At 42.0% G+C, this 14,703-nt stretch overlaps 1 protein-coding gene across 3 annotated transcripts in view; it reads right to left on the reverse strand.

Moving 5' to 3' along the window:
* Window positions 1-14,703, reverse strand: part of COL11A1 (collagen type XI alpha 1 chain) — a 168,760-nt gene that overhangs the window by 13,375 nt on the left and 140,682 nt on the right. For all 3 annotated transcript variants that reach the window (XM_065669577.1, XM_065669580.1, XM_065669579.1), the window contains 3 exons: window positions 4,350-4,403; window positions 3,810-3,917; window positions 3,670-3,723 (listed from right to left, as the gene is read on the reverse strand). In XM_065669577.1, the coding sequence (XP_065525649.1) occupies window positions 3,670-3,723; window positions 3,810-3,917; window positions 4,350-4,403 (216 nt within the window). The remainder of the gene's footprint in view (window positions 1-3,669; window positions 3,724-3,809; window positions 3,918-4,349; window positions 4,404-14,703) is intronic.

Raw genomic sequence — 14,703 nt, forward strand, 5'->3', positions numbered from 1 at the left:
AAAGAGGGGAAGAGAGTGAGCAGCTGCATGGCTCTGAGTTACCAGCTGGGCTTAAACCAGGACACCTTTCAGAGGTGTTAAACTGATACCTTTTTACTGGTATCAGTTTACTTAAATGGTTCACAAGAGCGGCTTACAATTTCTAATTTGTATTTACAAGCCATCCTTTCTACAGCACAGTAAAGGCATATGTTAGTTTATGAAACTGAGTAAGAAATTAATGCTTTTTGTTCTTTGTCTTATCTGCAGTTGTCCCTCAACATCACTCCATAGAGCTAGATTTCTGTAAACAAAAATGTTCACAGCTCTGTCTCCTGTCCCAGCACAACACAGCGTCAACAAAACCATTCCACAAGCCCTTCCATGTTTCTGGGATGGGTGTGGGGAGGGGACAAAGTAAACCACCCTTTTTTTTTTCAGGTGGATCCAATGTAAGCTGATGCTTATAGAATCTAGAGGAAAACTCCACTGCAGTCTTGCTAGCTGGGAAACCACTGCAAGGGAGAAACATATTCATATAGATAAGTCTTTTTTTGCACCTCCCTTGAAAAAAACACTAAATAACCTTGTTCTTATAACTTGACACAAGCTTATTTTCCCTGACACTGTTTTTTTTTTTTTTTTTTGTAGCTTTACTGGGTCATAAGAACAATCCATTGAAATACTACTTTATCAACTGTAAAAATCCAGAGAGATGTCACAGAAAAAGTCTCTATATGAAGCTTGTTAAAATCACCTTGGCTTGCCTTTTTTTTATTATTTTAATCCTTAGTTATCATCTTAGAAGAATGTTGAGTGATTTGAGAAATATTCTGTACTTCACAAAAATGGCAGTGCTGGTTTTCTGTAATTTGTACTGAATGAGGTGAAAAAATTCAGGCTATGCAGTGCACATGCAGTCCCAGAACAAGCATTCATTTCTCAGAGGCTATGAATCCGGACACTGAACACTTCTGCATCAGGTGTAGAGCTACTAGACTCAGTCAGTATCTCATCACTGCTAGTCTCCTGCTGGCGGTGGACATCTGAGAAGTTAGGATATGGATAGCAGTAATAAGTGACCTTTTCAACCAGGCACAGATTCAAAAGTGCTGTAACAGTTCATGTACAAAATATTATTCAGTGCATACCCTTTCTATCTCTACCTCAGGTATCGTTAGATGCAAAAGCCTAGGTAAATACATAATTCATGAATGAAAAGTGGAATTTTTAAGCTTCTAGAATACAGAATCAGATATTTTCACCTGCAGTGTGTTGTGCTCTGCTGCAAATCTGCTTTCATATTCTTCTCCCTATAGCAATCTACTGTGGAGGGAGGAACGTGAAGGAGGGAGACCTAACCTCAGCGACTTTTGCATATAAACTTTACTTCCTTAAAATCCAAACTAAAGTTTAAGTTGCAGCAATGCATCTAAAAAAAGGTTCTTGTTGGGCTGACAAGACACACTCTTGTTGAGCCTATGCATTTGGGAGTATACACTTCATTAATACATTTAGCTTCAGACTTGAACTGAGTATTTAAATGAACTTAAATGTTGGAAAAGAGATTTTCTGATGATGTATTAGGAGGCTTCTGGTAACTGATGTGTGGGAAAGGGATGTTTATTATTGCTGAGTAATTGTTCTTTGGCTTTAGGTATCAACACAGAATTGTAACAGAGGAGATCAGTTTTCAGTTCCCTGATTTCTCCCCCACACATTTTATTGGGCACATCATTTAAAAACTATGGTGGTGATCCCATCATAAACTCTCTGTAAAAAAGAGTTTGTATTACGGGCTTAGCACCAGAGAATACTTCTTCCTTGCAGCTTCTCATTCATTGTTCCCAACTTCTGATTTACAAGCAATATGTTAACCATGAGACTAGACAAAATTAGAATGCTAAAATGAAGGACAACAAAGACCTATAGTGTAAAGTTTCCTTGGTACATTATTTGCTCATTTTTGTTTTCTAATGGTCAGAGAAAAATGAAATTATACGTAGGTGCCATTGTAATTTACATAGAAGTGATTGATAGATACACCTATCCACCAGATCACAGCCCATTGGGAAAAATCCTTCTAGTGAGTGCGGCATAAAACTATTTGTTCTGAAACTCTACTTAGAGGTCATGAACTTGCATGTTTTGAAAATTCAAATGGTTACCCAAATGCTTTCACCTGTGCAAGTGTTTCTGTCTATGAAAGAAAAGGCAATTGCTCATTTTCACATATGCACATGAAAATGAACAACTGGTTTAGGATAAAAGTCTTGATTATGCAGCATCTTAGTTTAAATTCCTCATTTTTTCCACTTCCATTTTTATCGACTGGAAAATTCTGATATGAAAAATGTATAGCTGCTGTTCAGACCTTGAATTCTCACCGGGGAGGCAGGAATGCTCTTGGGAAGATTTTGAGTTCAGGTTTACAGCTTAAGTGCAAAAACTTTCAGTATTAAGGCTACCTAAGGACCTGTATCATTTGTATCCTCTGAGTCTACGCAGAAAAAGGAACAGAGGATTCTCTTCACACTTCTTACTCAAAGCCTTCCTCTTGCCCTTTAAAAGCCACATAATTTCTGACACAGCTTAGCTCTTTATTGCCCTATTCTCTTGAAGTTATCTGATTGTATATTCTGGCCAAAATAACAGAGTACATTTTACTTAGTATGTGATATGTTTGCACTTCTTGCAAACTGTAAAATGCCTTAGCAGTGTAACACTTGGGTTTTTTTTTTCCATCAAACTATAACAGTCTATATATTGTTTCAAGGCTTTTTATTCCCAATGTGTCACTCAACTGTGACAGTTTCAGTGAATCTGGAAAGCAGCAGATGTAAGATCTTTCCACTAGTTTATATAATTTAGATTTGAATGTCTGCACATAATACTGAGTAAGAACAGCAGTGTTGTGCAACTTGTGCTCAGTATCATGTTTTCAGCTTGTTAGAAGGAAATCCACTAAAAAAGCAAGCGTAAATAGAAGCAATGATGTAACTTGATAGTATGTCATCTACGAGCTTCCCTTGCTTTAATCATTATTAAGACATAGCAGAACTGTGGCATGCCTTAGATGCACTAGAAAATGGGAGTTTGGTTCATTCAGACCCTTTTGAAACACTGGTTCCTGGCACTGCCACAGTGGACAACTGACATGATGCTACTGTTCATTTTTAGAAAACTAGCATCTTTTCTTCATTGGTAGAAGCTCCTTTTTGGCCCTTATTCTGACCTGATTTTTACTTCTCTAAGGAATAGATATGATATAAACTTTTACCCTATAAATAATATTTTCCTAAACTAGCAGTCACTAAAATCAATGGCTGTACAAAACTTGCAACTGCTAAGGAAACTCAAGGATTTAAAGTATGAAACTTTGCTGACGTGGGGCTAGAAGTAGATTCTTTGGTTGAAAGTTTCATTAATATTAAATTCTCTTCAGGGGATTTCAAGAATTTGGTTTTACACTGCCTTATGCAAGTTTTTATATGCTCAGCATCATTCAGCACAGCTGCCTACTGAAGTAGAGCAGTAAAATTCGAAGGCAGTTGTGCATCAGATTTTACCAGCACAGAAGAATAGTGACTTTGTGCTAGGAACAGACTTGTACATTCATTTTTCTGTAAATGCTGTATTTTAATGAAATGGTGCTTTTTCTGGTTTGGCACTGAAGAGAAGTGTACTTACCAGAGGCCCAGGAGGGCCATCCTGACCTGGCGCTCCAGGTAGACCTTGTTCTCCCTAGAAAAAAACATAAAGTTTGCTTTACCAGAGGTTATACAAGAAATGCAATATTTATATTATTACTATATGCTCTGTTTACTCACCACAGGGCCAGGAATGCCCCGGAGACCCTCTGGGCCAGGTTTTCCTGCAGGTCCTTGTGGACCAACAGGACCTGTTTTTCCAGGAGCCCCTTCTGCACCAGGTTCACCCTAGAAAGAACATAGCAACAGAGATCAGATAGGAAGAGCTGACTAAGCTTGGCACTGTAGGGAGATACAAGCTGCAAAATGAGAGTCAAGTTTCTTCACTCCTTTTTTTAGAAGCTATTCTAGAAACAGTGTTCTGCACAGGACAGGTTTTTGAACAGTATTTTTATAGCTTCATATAAAGATGTGGTGCTGCCAGTAAAGCAGGCTCATCTTGCTTTTCTGCAGGCGTGAGCTAAGTTGGGCCTGCACTGTGAGAGTCCACCATGTACTCCATTATGTACTACTACTAATTCTGGAGTTAAATTTGGATTTTATGGTTTGCCCATTATTGTTTTGGTTAAGTTTCACATTCAGTGCATGAGAAGGAATTTACTTTTCATTTATATACAGTGTACACTTAAATGCTCCCCCAAAAAATCTTGACTGTATTACCTTGGCACCTTTTTCGCCTTGTCTGCCTTCAGCACCAGTTGCTCCTGGAGGTCCCTGTAAAACATGGAGACAAAGCTCATAATCTCAGGTTTCTAAAATACTGCCAGTGGAAAAAACTCTGAGAATGTGATTTCCACTGTATTAATAAGTAGTAAATACTAACTAAAGAACATTAAATTTCTCTTTTGGCATTTAATTCATAGGATAAAAGTCCCAATCTGTCATATCAGCTGTTTTTCTCTTGATAAAACTTTCTGGATTTTTTAGAATAACTAAAAGAATATACATCACCTAACACCTCTGATATGATTAAAAACAATAAATAGCTTGTAAAAATCAAAACAGGATATAAAAGGAAAACAACAGTGCTAATTAACATATACAGTAACAGTTTTAAATTTGCTTTGCATTGGTTTCTACCTATTCATTGTAATCCACTGATTTCAAAAGTGCCTGTCATTCTACAGTGCACAGAATGGCATATAATTCTTTATTCTAAGTCAGGGATGGTCTTAGTAAGCATTTGATTATATCTGGACAGCCAAAAATTGATACATTCCTTAATATTATCCAGTAAATATGGAAGAGGAAAAAAATGATCATGAGTAGAGGTTGGAAGGAATGAAATGAAGACACTGACTACAAGTAGCTCTTGGTACCAGGTTCCCTGGTACCTTGGCACCTGGATACTGGTCTACAAAAGCTCTATTTGACTAAGAAGACACAACTTGGTACTGCAGGAGGATGTAGAGATGAGATAAGGTTCAAGTGAAGGCCACAAAACAGGAGTTGCAGTCACATGGAAGCACTTCGAATACCTATTGCTGACGTCACCCGCTTTCATTTTCTTGAGGTTTCAATGAAAAATAAAACCACATTTTTCTCCTCAAAAACATTAAGGGGTTATTTTCAGGTCAAGGAATTAATATTCATAACTTCAGTTATGAACAAAATAAGTATCTAGAATCTAATGTACTCTGCTGAAAATGGTTCTCTTATATAGTTTAGAAAAAGATGCAGTCAAGATAATAGACCAACTGTTTCCTAGGAGGTTAAGTTTTAGTGTGGGAAATGTCTTTATTACAAGCAGCCATTTCTTGTCAACCAATGAGCAGCTTAAAGCAAAAGGAAAGTAAAGGGACTATGATCAAATACAAGGTGATCTTCCGAATCTATAAAACTTACTTCCTAAGACTCAGCTATTCATCAATGCCGCAAACAGTTTGCTATGTAGAAATTTATTTACTGCTTTTTAATTTGAAACAAGAGGCAATAAAAAAAAAATGCAGGTCCCTAAACTGCATTCTTAATTTTACAGATGAGACCTGTTTTTACAATCAAGCATGAACCTGTATGCTTTGTGAGTTCTGGGTTTTAGACTACAGTTTGACCTAAAAACAATTTTTTATACTACAGCTGAATTTAGCCTAAACTTTTTATAGCTTAATATATTCCATCATCCACTATTACTGGCACATATCTTGAGCAACTCAACCAGTTTCAATGTACTTCTTTGAAATATTCATTTTATAACTATTTCCACAGAAGTATACCAAGATCATTCATTTGCTTCTGAAATAAAGCTTTCTCCAGGGTGGAACTGAACATCAGCAGCATTGCATGAACCTTCTGTCCAACAGAGACAAGTTCATGGAATCACAGAATGGTTTGGTTTGGAAAGGACCTTAAAATCACCCAGTTCCAATGCCCCTGCCATGGGTAGGATGCCTCACACTAGACTATGTCATCCAAGACTCCATCCAACATGGCCTTGAACACTGCCAGGGATGGAGCATTAAACTCTTCTTTGGGCAACCTGTGCCAGCACCTCACCACCCTCACAGTAAAGAACTTCCTTATATCTAACCTGAATCTCCCCTGTTTAAGCTTGAACCCATCACTCCCTGTCCTATCGTTGCTGTCCCTGATAAAGAGAAGTTCAGGCTTTCCATCAAAGGTAACACAAAATGATTTGAATTACCCACAGCGGACCTTGCCCATTTGTTTGGGTATCAACAGGTTATTCTCTTTGGTGTTTTTCAGAGCTGTAAGTGGTAAAGGACTTAATTTCACCTCTTCAGAATACAGAGAAACTACAAAACCCCTCGGCAGCGTGGTCAAGTTGCTCACTCTTTAAAACAGGAAGAGTAATTCAAATTACTCCTGTTCCAGTAATAATCTCTGGTGCATATACCCCTTTGTGTAGATTGCAATTAGTTGGGTGGATTGCAGTTTGCAGCAGTAACAAGAAAACTGATTAGCAGGTATATAAGCAACCTCAGGAGCATTTTAGAAACAGGACTTTTTTGTTGTTGTTGCACGAATTAGTTTATATGCCCATTGTGTTCACTGCATGAAAACTCCTTGCACTCAAGTTCCCATATGGATTATAATCTACCTAAGAAACCAAAAAAGGGTTGAGTGTTGTAATTTGTATTTGAGAAATATGGTCTCTGCCTAATCTAGAAATGCAGCTGCAACATAAATTAACAGGGCTAAAAACACTGTGATTGCTAAATTGCAAATACAGTGAATCATGATTGCTAAACAAAGGGGGTGCAGTCATTATCAAATAGTGCCAGTGCAAAGTATCTCAATAAACTGCTCTTTCTAACAGGCTGTGATTGCTGGCATGGCACAGATGGTGCTTCTACACAGAAAGACTGCTAATTATTATTTATCTTACCTTCCTACACTTGAGCTGTTGGGAGTGTCTGGTAAATTTTAACTAACAAAAAATATACCAATAACAGTAATTTTAAACTGATGCAAGGCTCCCCACCCTCAACACCCCAGATATCATGGTGGTTTTTATTATCATTACACTTTAAATCTGGACCTGATATATTTTATGCAGAACTGAGAAGACAAAGGAACTCATACAGAAACAAATTCATCCTCAGTTTTTGTTACATGAACCTACCGGGCATTTCTATTTGCTATACTATATTTCACCATTTAATTAAAATGATTTGTTGTTTATAGCTGTCTGTCATCTCAGACATGAAAAGGAAGTCAGGCAAAAAGTCCAGGGGGTCTGCATAGATGAACAAGAAGCTCCTGGACAAAGTCAAACACAAAAGGAAACCTACAGAGGGTGGAAGCAAGGACAGGTAGGTGGCCTGGAAGGAATACAGAAAATTATCTGAGCAGCCAGGGATCAGGTTAGGAAAGCTGAAGCTCTGACAGAATTAAATCTGGCCACAGATGTCAAGGGCAACAAGATAAGCTTCTATAGGTACATCTGTGACAAAAGGAAGACTAGGGAAAATGTGGGCCCTCTCTGGAAGGGAACAGGAGACCTGGCTACCTAGGATATGGAAAAGGCTGACGTACCCGACAACTCTTCTGCCTTGGTCTTCACTAGCATGTGCTCCAGTCACACTGACTAAGTCACAGGAGGCAAAGCTGGGACTGGGAGAATGAAGGACCACTCAATATAGGAGCTCAGGTTCAAGACCATTTAGTGAACCTGAAGGTGAACAAGCCCATGGGACCAGATGAGATGCACCCATGGGTCCTGAGGGAACTGGCAGATAAAGTGGCTACGCTACTATCCATCATATTTGAGAAGTTGTGGCAGGCCAGGGAAGTTCTCACTGACTGGAAATGGAAAAATGTAACCCCCATTGTTTAAAAGGAAAGAAATGAACACCTGGGGAACCACAGACCAGTTGGTCTCACCTTGGTGCCTGGCAACTATGTTAAGGCACATGGACAATAAAGGGGTGATTGTTGACAGCCAACATAGCTTCACACGTATGTTCTTTTACAGCAGGGTTAAAGTGTTGGTGGATAAGGGAAAAACAACTGACAGTGTACTTGGACGTATCAAGTCCAAGTAGGCATCTACTTGTGCAAAACATGTGACACTATCTCGTATGACATTCTTGCCTGGAGAGACATGGGATTTGACAGATGGATCACTCTGTGGATAGGGTATTGGCTGGATGGTCACATTCAAAAGCTGTGGTCAACAGCTCAATGCCAAGGTGGAGACTAGTAATGAGTGGCATTCTTCAGGGGGTGGTATTAGGACTGGCACTGTTTAACACTTTTGTCAGTGACATGGGACAGCAGGATTGGGTGCACCCTCAGCAAGTTTGCTGTTGATACCAAGCTGTATGGTTTGGCTGACATGCTGGGGGAAGGGATGTGATCCAGATAAGGGCCTTGATAGGCTTAAGAGGAGGGCCCATGCGACCTCATGAAGTTCAGCAATGCCAACTGCAAGGTCCTGCATGTGGGCTGGGGCAATTCCAAGCACAAATACAGGCTGGACAGAGACTAGATTGGGAGCAGCACTGAGGAGAAAGACTTGAAGGTGTTAGTTGTTGAGAAGCTCAACATGACCTGGGAATGTGCGCTTGCAGCCCAGAAAGCCAACTGTATCCTGGGCTGCATCCCCAGCAGCATGCCTAGCAGGTCAAGGGAGGTAATTCGCCCCCTATTTAATGTGAGGGGGGTGAGACACTGGCACAGGGTTCCCAGAGAGGCTGTGGCTGCCCCATCCTGTCAGTGTTCAAGGCCAGGTTGGACAGGGCTTGGAGTAACAGGCTCTAGTAGAAGGTGTACCTGACTATGGCAGGAGGTCGGAATTAGATGAGCTTTAAGGTCCCAACCAACTCAAACCATTCTATGATCCTTTTGTGAAGTTGGCAAATTTAATCTTTTTTTTCTTTTTAGCAGATAGAGAAATTCAGGCAGCAATATTACAAATGTTTAACAGTCATATAATGACAAAGGATTAGAAGAGGGGTTTCTATTCCCAAAGCTATAGTAGACTATTTGTTCAGCTTGGAATGTAATATAAATGCATGTAATGCGTCATGTTTTCTAGAGAATCTCGGCTGATTTCCATCAGTTGAAAACTTGTCAAGGGATCTGATGAGAGGAAGACATGCTGATGAAGAGCAGCCATTCCTAACTCAGACAGAACTGGTAAGGCTAGCACTGTCCTGGACAGCTGAGAAGTCTAGTTAGCCATCTTCTGTGGACTACCTCTACCAAACAGCTTACTGTACTGGTTATTTTTAGACATATAAAGTGAATGTAACAGCCAATGAAGCGGTAGCCATTATGTCAAGCCTCTGAGATCTTGATCTGGTAAGATGCTTAATAGAGGGGAAGAGGGGAATAACAATAAATAAGAAGCCTATGCAGCAGAGGAGGTCAAGGGACTACATTTAAAAGTATGAATGCTGAGCTCTGCCAACTTGCCATTTCAGAGAGAGAAAAACAAAAAGCTGTGGTTGAATCTTGCTTCCTAGTAACACAGCCAGAGCTGCACCTCCATAGACAGCAGTACTGATACTAAATGGTATGTCCTTCTAAATACAAATAAAGGTCACTTGTTATGGCTTTTTGTTGGAATTGATTCTACTATACAACTGATGAAAACCAGTTTGTGTTCATTCTGCCACTAAAGTATGAAGCTTTCTATCCTTAGTTGTTTCTATCTGGTACAGTATCAATACAGTACAGACTCTCTACATGCTTGAAACATTCAGGTGCTTAAGTAATGTAGAACTTGATTCTGTAAAATGTTTTCTTCAGAATTCAGGAATGGGATTACCTGGCAATATTTAGCTATACATTCTCCCTAAATTGGAATTGTGTCAGAGCACAGGATCTGCTTGTAAAGTATTTTCTGTCTAGGTACAATCAGATGCAATATATCCCATCTGTTTAGGAATGAGCTAGTGCCTTTCTGTATAATAAAGTAGGACGTTCTAATTTGATGTTGAACAAACATACAAATTGTTAAAATTCAATCGAGCCATATTTCAGTTCTAGTGATAAAGTTGCTAATGCTACTATAATAATTTATAGTATTATCAGTGTTTTGAAAGTTGGTGTAGTAAATAGATTATCGTGTAACTTACAGAAAACTAATGAGGCATATCAGTTCAATCAAGCCTATTAAATAGAGCAGTTTAAGGCATTTTGTTAAATAGCTATCAGCTTACATTTAATGATGCCCCTTCCTTGCTTTCTAAAGTGTAAAAGCTGCATGTAAATGCTCTCTAAAGGTTAATGCATCTACTACAGTTCTGTAAATGTAACATTATTTACTGGTTTTGATTAGTTATATTTGTAAAGCCTGTGAAGCTTCAAAGACCTTAGAAATAATGGAATGGCTTCATAAATTACAGAAATGTCTGCTTGTTAATTCTGTAGGCAGAGGAAATGTTACAGAATTGCACAGAAATTGCACTGAAATGATTCTATTTCAGAGACACCAGAGCACACACATTCTTCCTGTTCCCTGCTAGCAGTCATGTGCCTACGGATGATGTCATGTATTACGCTCATAATCACTCACTCCTAATGAGACTTAAGAATTAGTCTCCTTAGGAGACTAATCCAGCAGACACTAAATTCTTACCCTAGCAGACACTGAATTCACTTGGGTGGACAGAAAAAGCACGTTTATAGATAAGGAATAAATTCTTTCCTGGTTTTTTTTCTTTTCATGATCACAGAATCACAGAATCACAGAATCCCAAGGGTTGGAAGGGACCTCAAAAGATCATCTAGTCCAACCCCCCTGCAAGAGCAGGGTAACCTACAGTACATCACACAGGAACTTGTCCAGGCGGGCCTTGAATATCTCCAGTGTAGGAGACTCCACAACCCCCCTGGGCAACCTGTTCCAGTGCTCTGTCACTCTTACAGTAAAGAAGTTCTTCCTGATGTTAACGTGGAACTTCCTATGTTCCAGTTTACACCCATTGCCCCTTGTCCTATCACTGGATATCACTGAAAAAAGCCTAGCTCCATCATCCTGACACCTACCCTTCACATATTTGTAAACATTGATGAGGTCACCCCTCAGTCTCCTCTTTTGCAAGCTAAAGAGACCCAGCTCCCTCAGCCTCTCCTCATAAGGGAGATGTTCCACTCCCTTAATCATCTTTGTGGCTCTGCGCTGGACTCCTTCAAGCAATTCCCTGTCCTTCTTGAACAGAGGGGCCCAGAACTGGACGCAATATTCCAGATGCGGCCTCACCAAGGCTGAGTAGAGGGGGAGGAGAACCTCTCTTGACCTACTAACCACTCCCTTTCTAATGCACCCTAAGATGCCATTTGCCTTCTTGGCCACAAGAGCACATTGCTGGCTCATGGTCATCCTCCTATCCACCAGGACCCCCAGGTCCCTTTCCCCTTCACTACTTTCCAGCAGGTCAACCCCCAACCTGTACTGGTACATGGGGTTGTTCTTCCCCAGATGCAAGACTCTACACTTGCCCTTGTTAAATTTCATCAAGTTTCTCCCCGCCCAACTCTCCAGCCTGTCCAGGTCTCGCTGAATGGCAGCACAGTCCTCTGGTGTGTCAGCCACTCCTCCCAGTTTTGTGTCATCAGCAAACTTGCTGAGGGTGCACTCAGTTCCCTCATCCAGGTCATTGATGAAAATATTAAACAGCACCGGTCCCAGCACCGACCCCTGAGGAACTCCACTAGTCACAGACCTCCAGCTAGATTCTGCGCCATTGACCACAACTCTCTGCCTTCTTCCTCTCAACCAGTTCTCGATCCACCTCACTACTTGATCATCAAGCCCACACTTCCTTAGCTTATCTATGAGGATGGTGTGGGAGACAGTATCAAATGCCTTACTGAAATCAAGAAAAACTACATCTACCGCTCTACCATCATCCCTCCACCTAGTCACTTCCTCATAGAAGGCTATAAGGTTGGTCATACATGACTTCCCCCTCATAAAACCATGTTGGCTGTTCTTAATGACCCCCTCATCCTTGATATGCCTAGTGATGGAGTCAAGAATAAGTTGTTCCATCATCTTTCCAGGGATGGAGGTAAGGCTGACCGGTCTATAATTACCCGGGTCCTCCTTCTTGCCCTTCTTATAGATTGGTGTGACCTTTGCCATCCGCCAATCCTCAGGCACCTCGCCCGTTTCCCACGACTTACCAAAGATGATGGAGAGTGGCCTAGCAATGACCTCCGCCAGCTCCCTCAGCACCCGTGGGTGCATTCCATCCGGACCCATCGATTTACAGATGTCCAGTTTGCATAGCTGATCCCTAACCCAATCCTCATCTACCAAAGCAAACTCCTCCTTTGTCCTGACTCCTTCTGGGGCTATAGAAATCCGGGGCCCTCGGGGAGAGTCTGCAGGAGTAAAGACAGAGGCAAAGAAGGCATTCAGCACCTCTGCCTTCTTTATATCCTCTGTCTCCAGGGTACCCACTTCGTTCAGCAGTGGGCCTATATTGCCTCTTGTTTTAGTTTTATTTGCTATGTATTTGAAGAAGCCCTTTCTATTGTCTTTAACCCGACTAGCAAGATTGAGTTCCAAGGAGGCCTTAGCTGTCCTAATTGCCTCCCTACATCCTCTAACAACTGTCCTATATTCCTCCCAAGCGGCCAGCCCCTCCTTCCATAATCCATAGATTCTCCTTTTCCACTTGAGTTTGCCCAGCAGCTCCTTGTTTAACCACGCCGGTCTCCTAGATCCCTTACTTGACTTCCTACTCATTGGGACGCTCCGATCCTGAGCTTGGAAGAAGCGGTCCTTGAATGCTAACCAACTATCTTGAGCCCCTTTACCGCCTAGTCCACTTTCCCATGAGACTTCCCTTAGCAGTTGACTGAAGAGGCCAAAGTTGGCCCTTCGGAAATCCAGAACTGTGGCTTTGCTAGGTATTCTATTCCTCCCACACAGGATCCTAAACTCCACCATCTCATGGTCACTGCAGCCAAGGCTGCCATTGACCGTCACCACTTCGACCAAACCCTCCTTGTTGGCGAGTACTAAATCTAGCAGCGCTGCTCCCCTAGTTGGTACGTCCACCATTTGCATTAAGAAATTATCATCAATGCACTCAAGGAACCTCCTAGACTGTGAATGACTGGCTGTGTGAGTCTTCCAGCAAATATCGGGGTAATTAAAGTCCCCCACGACGACTAAGGCATGTAGTCGCGAGGCTACTTCCAGTTGCCTGTAGAAAGCCTCATCAACTCCTTCGTCCTGATCAGGAGGTCTGTAATAGACCCCCACAACTGTATCACCCGTGCCAGTCAGCCCCTTGATTCGTACCCACAGACATTCCACTTGCTCCTCATCCGACCCCGGACAGAACTCAATACATTCTAGTTGCTCTCTCACGTAAAGAGCAACTCCACCACCTCGCTTTGCCGACCTATCTTTCCTAAAAAGGACATAGCCATCCATGACCACATTCCAGTCATGTGAACTGTCCCACCATGTCTCTGTAATCGCCACTAGATCATAACCTTTAGCCCGCACACAGACTTCTAACTCCTCCTGTTTATTCCCCATGCTGCGTGCATTGGTGTACAGGCATTTCAGGGAGCCAGTCCTAGTACCCTTTTTCCCCTGGGGGACAGGGTCTAAAGAGCTATCCTTTCCCACAAGTGAAACAAGAGATTGATAGTCCTCCTTAGCCCGCCATCCTTCAATCCCTAGCATATTCCTCTTGGGCTTGTCCCCAACAGGCCCAGTTAAATCCCCTCCCCCCTTCCTAACTAGTTTAAAGCCCTGTCAATAAGCCCTGCTAACTCCTGCCCCAAAACCCTTTTTCTTCTCTGGGACTGGTGTATCCCGCCTGTCACCAGCAAACCAGGTGTCCCATACAGCAGCCCGTGACTGAAAAACCCAAACCCCTGCCTTTGGCACCAGTCACGTAGCCATACATTAACCTGCAGAGTCTTCTTATATATCCCTTCACCCTCGCTTGCAACAGGTATGGAGGCAAACACCACTTGCGCTCCAGACCCTTTAACCAGCCGTCCCAGGGCCCTGTAGTCTCTCTTCATTGCCCTTACGTTCCTCGTAATAATTTCGTCACTGCCAACCTGAAAAACCAGCAGTGGGTAGTAGTCAGACGGCTGCACCAGTTCAGAGAGCTTCTTTTTAACATCTCTAATCCGAGCCCCAGGCAGGCAGCAGACCTCCCTGTGGGGTGGATCCGGTCGACAAATGGGCCCTTCTGTTCCCCTCAGAAGGGAGTCACCCACCACAATTACTCTTCTTTTCTTCTTGGTTGGGGAAGTTCTGAGGCATGTGGGTGAGTGACTAGCCCTGGGTGACTCACTAGATAGATTTGCCTCACCATCTCCATTCACCTGGCCCTGAATTTCCAAGACCTCGTACCTGTTATTCAAGGGCAACTGGGAGGGAGGAAGGGATTGTGAGGGTTTTCGCTTACCTCTCCGAGGAGGAACCTCCCTCCATCCATCCTTGTCCATTAAGCTCTCTCCTTCTGTCTGATGGTAGGAGGGAAGGGGATCCATAGCTTGTTGAACCACTTCCCTCTGCCCTTGCCTTAGGGTGCGGTTCCACCAATCTATTTCACTTTCACAC

The sequence above is a fragment of the Lathamus discolor genome, chromosome 3, assembly GCF_037157495.1.
Source record: "Lathamus discolor isolate bLatDis1 chromosome 3, bLatDis1.hap1, whole genome shotgun sequence".
Classification (NCBI taxonomy): domain Eukaryota; kingdom Metazoa; phylum Chordata; class Aves; order Psittaciformes; family Psittacidae; genus Lathamus; species Lathamus discolor.